The sequence below is a fragment of the Colobus angolensis genome, unplaced genomic scaffold (genome assembly GCF_000951035.1).
Source record: "Colobus angolensis palliatus isolate OR3802 unplaced genomic scaffold, Cang.pa_1.0 Scaffold80, whole genome shotgun sequence".
NCBI lineage: Eukaryota > Metazoa > Chordata > Mammalia > Primates > Cercopithecidae > Colobus > Colobus angolensis.
The window spans coordinates 229,909-235,163 of NW_012121821.1; the positions used below are offsets into that span (position 1 = coordinate 229,909).

General features: G+C 43.5%; 1 protein-coding gene across 1 annotated transcript; it reads right to left on the minus strand.

Annotated features, from left to right (window-relative positions):
* Positions 1 to 1,990: 1,990 nt before the first annotated feature.
* LOC105502618 (histone H3.3-like) lies at positions 1,991 to 2,763 on the minus strand. Its single transcript, XM_011929219.1, has one exon. The coding sequence runs from the start codon at positions 2,653 to 2,655 to the stop codon at positions 2,245 to 2,247; it is 411 nt and encodes a 136-aa protein (XP_011784609.1). The 5' UTR covers positions 2,656 to 2,763; the 3' UTR covers positions 1,991 to 2,244.
* Positions 2,764 to 5,255: the final 2,492 nt, after the last annotated feature.

Genomic DNA, 5,255 nt, shown 5'->3' on the forward strand with positions numbered 1-5,255 from the left:
GGCTGCAGTGAACTATGGTTGTGCCACTACTCCAGCCAGGGTGACAGAGTAAGACCCTGTCTCTAAAAAATAAAAATAAGAAAATTTCTGTAGATAACAGCCCCAGATTTCTTATTCCAAATTGGATGCTGGATCCTACCAAAGAGATTGAGCAATATAGGGATTCCAAGCACTGAAGAAAGGCCAATAGGAGAGCCATTTTGGTGGAAGAGCTCCTCAGCAACCCTTGAGTCATGCCACTTTGGCAGTTACTTGCTCTACCTCCTCATACTCCACTGCGATCTCAGGTACTAATACACAGCTTGTGGCTGTGCCTATATGCAGAAAACAAATGGAACTGGAAACCCCAGTTTCACTCAGACAGCTTGCTTGTCCTGGGTTTATGCAACTCAGCTAGAACTTGCAGCAAACCAGTGATTCTAATTTAAATTGAAAGAGTGCATTCCCAACTCCCAATTGCAAAAATATAGAACCAGCCCAAGAATGCCATGAATCAATGAGTGGATAAAGAAAATGTGGTATATGTATATACCATGGAATACCACTCAGCCATAAAAAAGGAGCAAAATCATGCCTTTTGCAGCAACCTGGATAGAACTGGAGACCATGATTCTAAGTGAAGTAACTCAGGAATGGAAAACCAAACGTCATATGTTCTCATTCATAAGTGAGAGCTAAGCTACGAGGACGCAAAGGCATAAGAATGACACAATAAACTTTGGGGATTCAGGGGAAATGGTGGGAGGCAGGTGAGGGATAAAAGACTACACATTGGGTACAGTGTACACTGTTCAGGTGATAGGTGGGTCAAAATCTCAGAAATCACCACTAAAGAACTTATCCATGTAACCAAACATCAGTTTTCCAAAAAAATCTATTGAAATTTAAAAAACGAAGAAAAAAAAAAAAGTAAGAGTGCATTCCCAGCAAGTGAACTACTGAAGGGCTTGATATCTCCCCAGGCACCTTCACAGAAAATGCTTCCACTGCCTGGAAAGACGGGTACTTCTGTGTCTGGTTAAATCAGGTTCTCCTGTGCTGCTTTCACAAATCACTTCATACTCTGTACAGTGCTCTGAAGTTTACAGTGCCATTTCAAATACATTTTCTCTGTCTACAGCTCTTAAATTACATATTCTTTCCCCATTTCATAGGCGAGAATACAAAGGGTCAAAGAGTAAAGCGACAGAGCTGGGAGCGAAGCTCAGATCTTCTGCTTCCCAACGAGGGGGTCTTTCTCCTACACCACAGTTGCCTAGCACATCACAGATCTCACTCTCAGAGACTTCAGCTAAAGGCATTTCAGTAGATGCAATCCATCTCACCTTCATCCTGCATGTCATAGCTCTTTGTCTTTTACTTTCGTTCATCATTCTTCATTTTGCTATATTAACCTCATCAAAATTAGTTAAGGGAAGGACTCTGAGAAGATGGCAGAGCAGGAAGCACCAAGAATCTGTCTTTTTTCCTACACAACAATGGCACTGGCAGAATCTGTCTACCTCATCTTACATCACTCACAAAAACCTAACTCAAAATGGGTTAAAGACTTAAGTGTAAGATCTAAAACATAAAACTCCTAGAAGAAAACATGGAGTAAATGTTTCTTGACACTGGTCTTGGCAATGATAAATTGACAATGGTAAATTTTATGTTATATGTATTTACAATTCCACAATTCTCAAAAATTAGGAAAAGCTGATCAAGTCAGGTTTTTTTTTTTTTAGTTTAATGTATTTTAATAGCAAACTTACAGGAACAGCACAGAAGACAGACAACATTAAAAACATGTACTTGCATGTAGGACAACTCAGAAAAGTATAGTGAATGGATGGAATCTACTGTATGATAAAAATGCTACAAACACCATTTAGTTGCCGTCAATAAGAAATTTACTTGTTTTAAAAAAATCCAAATGTTGGCATTGTCCAGAAAAATTTAACAGGTTTATTTATAATTACTATAAAGTTGAATCGCTGAAACTTGTTCACTGAAACATTTTAACTTGCATTAATGCTTTACACCTCTGCATTTATATTAAAAATTCATACACAAATGAAAATGGAAAAACTGCCAATATCTGATTTCTGTCCCCTATTTTTCCACTCGCAATCATATACTTAGGTACCCTTTGACCCCATGGAAAAAAAATATCTAACGTTCAGAACTACCAATAACAGGAAGAAGAGAAAAAATTTTTTTTTTTTTTTTTGAGAATGAAATGTTTCCCATCATAGTAGGTTCTTAAGCACGTTCTCCACGTATGCGGCGTGCTAGCTGGATGTCTTTTGGCATAATTGTTACACGTTTGGCATGGATAGCACACAGGTTGGTGTCTTCAAAAAGGCCAACCAGATAGGCCTCACTTGCCTCCTGCAAAGCACCGATAGCTGCGCTCTGGAAGCGCAGATCTGTTTTAAAGTCCTGAGCAATTTCTCGCACCAGAGGCTGGAAGGGAAGTTTGCGAATCAGAAGTTCAGTGGACTTCTGATAACGTCTAATTTCATGGAGCGCCACAGTACCAGGCCTGTAGCAATGAGGTTTCTTCACCCCTCCAGTAGAGGGCGCACTCTTGCGAGCGGCTTTTGTAACCAGTTGCTTCCTGGGTGCTTTACCACCGGTTGATTTGCGGGCAGTCTGCTTTGTACCAGCCATGGTACAGAGACCTCCTTACTTACCCCCCTTCTCCTTGCGCTGGAGCTCGGCGAGCGAGAGGCGGCGCTGGCATTAGAGAGTGACGGCAGCGCGGCGGCGGCTGCGAACACAATTCAAGTCAGGTTTTTAAATACAAGGAATGTCCTCTGAAAAGAATTCAGTAATCAAATTATGCAGTTTGCCAAAATGATATTATCATTTGTATTAGGCTATTCTTGCAATGCTATAAAGAAATACCTGAGACGGGGTGATTTATACAGAAGACGTTTAATCGGCTCACAGTTCTGCAGGCTTTACAGGGAGCATGGTGCTGGCATCCGCTCTGCTTCTAGGGAAGCCTCAGGAAGCTTACAATCATGTTGGAAGGCGAAAGGGGACTAGGCATATCACATGGGGAAAGCAGAAGTGAGAAAAAGAGAGCGAGAGGAGGGGAGGTGCCACATACTTTTAAATGACCAGTTCTTGCAAGAACTCACTATCACAAACATAGCACCAAACCATGAGGGATCTGTCCCATGACGCAAACACCTCCTCCCAGGCCCCACCTCCAGCATTAGGGATTACAATTCAGTATGAGATTTGGGCGGAACAAATATTCAAACCATATAACTATTCATACAACTTTCTCTCTCTCTCTTTCTTTCTTTGACAGAATCTCACTCTGCTGCCCAGGCAGGAGTGCAGTGGTGCCATCTCAGCTCACTGCAGCCTCCACCTCCCAGGTTCAAGCGATTCTCATGCCTCAGCCTTCTGAGTAGCTGGGATTACAGGTGTGTGCCATCACAACTCGCTAACTTTTTGTATATTTTAGTAGAGATGGGGTTTCACAATGTTGGCCAGGCTGGTCTCGAACTCCTGACCTCAGGCGATCCACCCACCTTGGCCTGCCAAAGTGCTGGGATTACTGGCGTGAGCCACCGCACCTGGTCCATTCATGTTTTTGACAGACATTTATTAAGCAACCACCATATGCCAGGAAGAGTACTCAAGCATGCTTCATCAATTTATAGGTCAGAAGCTGGATCAGGCAAATAGATAACAAGAACAGAGTGCAGTGAGTGCTCTGACCAAATGATACCTGAGGTACTGGGGAGCCATTGGAAGGGGACTTAATGTGGCCTGGAGAAGGGTGTTAAGGGAAACTTTTCCCAGGATGATGCTATAGCAGAGTTTTAAAGTTCGAAAAGGCGGGGCACAGTGGCTCACGCCTGTAATCCCAGCACTTCAGGAGGCCGAGGCAGGTGGATGACTTGGAGCCTAGGAGAAAATCTTAAAAAATTAGCCAGGCGTGGTGGTATGTGCCTATGGGTCCAGCTACTCAGGAGGTTGAGGTGAGAGAATTGCTTGAGGCCAGGAGGTCGAGGCTGCAGTGAGCCTTGTTGGCACCACTACACTTCAGCCGGGTGACAGAACGAGACCTTGTCTCAAAAATAAAATAAGCAAACAAACAAATAGATAAATAAAGACATTAGCCAGGCAAAACAATGTCGGTAGGGTGAGTATAGTGTATGTATGCAAGCATGCATGTGTTGTGTGTGTGTATGTGTGTGTGTGTTCTGTGGGGACGAACCTGGAACTCCAGAGTTGGTATGAAGATTACTTTATGCTGAAGACTATTGAAACTCAAGAAAGAAGAAGCCTCTCAGAACTTTTCTTATCTGAATTAAAGCAGCAATTTCTGGGAAAAGGGGGCTACTATAAATCTCTTCTCCAGAGGATTGTCATGGCTATGAGGAAGATGGAAAACCACTTGCACCTGCAAAAACAAACACATCACAACTTTCTTATTTCCCATTTGCTCACCTAAAATCTCATTTGTCTTTCCTAAAGAAACTTACTGGTTCTTCCCAGAGAAGCCTCTTCTCTCCATTCCCTTTTTCCTACTAAATTAGGCATATAAGCCTCTAACTTTAACCATGAGGGAGCTAACTACTTCTTCTGTTAGCTATTATGTGCATACGAATAAACTTTTTCTCCTTCAGCGAATCTGTATTTTATCAGTTTAACTTGCACACCTCTAGAGAATGAACCTAAGAGCATAGGGGAAAATTTCCACCCCCTCCCCCCGACGGTTTGAAGCAGAGGCACAGTCCCTGCAAAAATGTGAAGGTGGTTGCGGAGTACAAGACACAGGAGCAGTAAGAGTTGAGTATGGCGGGAGCCGATGCAGGGAGGAGTGGTGGCTGGATTGTTACAGAGGTCAGTCATGAAGGGCCCTCATGTCTTTCACAACTGTACCTCACCCAAAATAACAAGAATCACTGCTGGAGGCCAGGTGCGGTGGCTCACGCCTGTAATCCCAACACTTTGGGAGGCAGAGGCAGGTGAATCACCTGAGGCCAGCAGTTTGAGACCAGCGTGGCCAAAATGGCGAAACCCCGTCTCTACTACAAACACAAAAAATTAACTGGGTATGGTGGCGGGTGCCTGTAATCCCAGCTATTCGGGAGGCTGAGGCAAGAGAATGGCTTGAACCTGGGAGGCGGAGGTTGCAGTGAGCTGAGATAGTGCCATTGCACTCCAGCCTGGGTGACAGAGCGAGACTCCATCTCAACAACAAAACAAAACAAAACAAAACAAGAATCACTGCTGGTACCTCA

Coding starts and splice junctions, on each gene's coding strand:
- LOC105502618 (XM_011929219.1), bottom strand. CDS start 2,655: ATGGCTGGTACAAAGCAGACTGCCCGCAAATCAACCGGTGGTAAAGCA.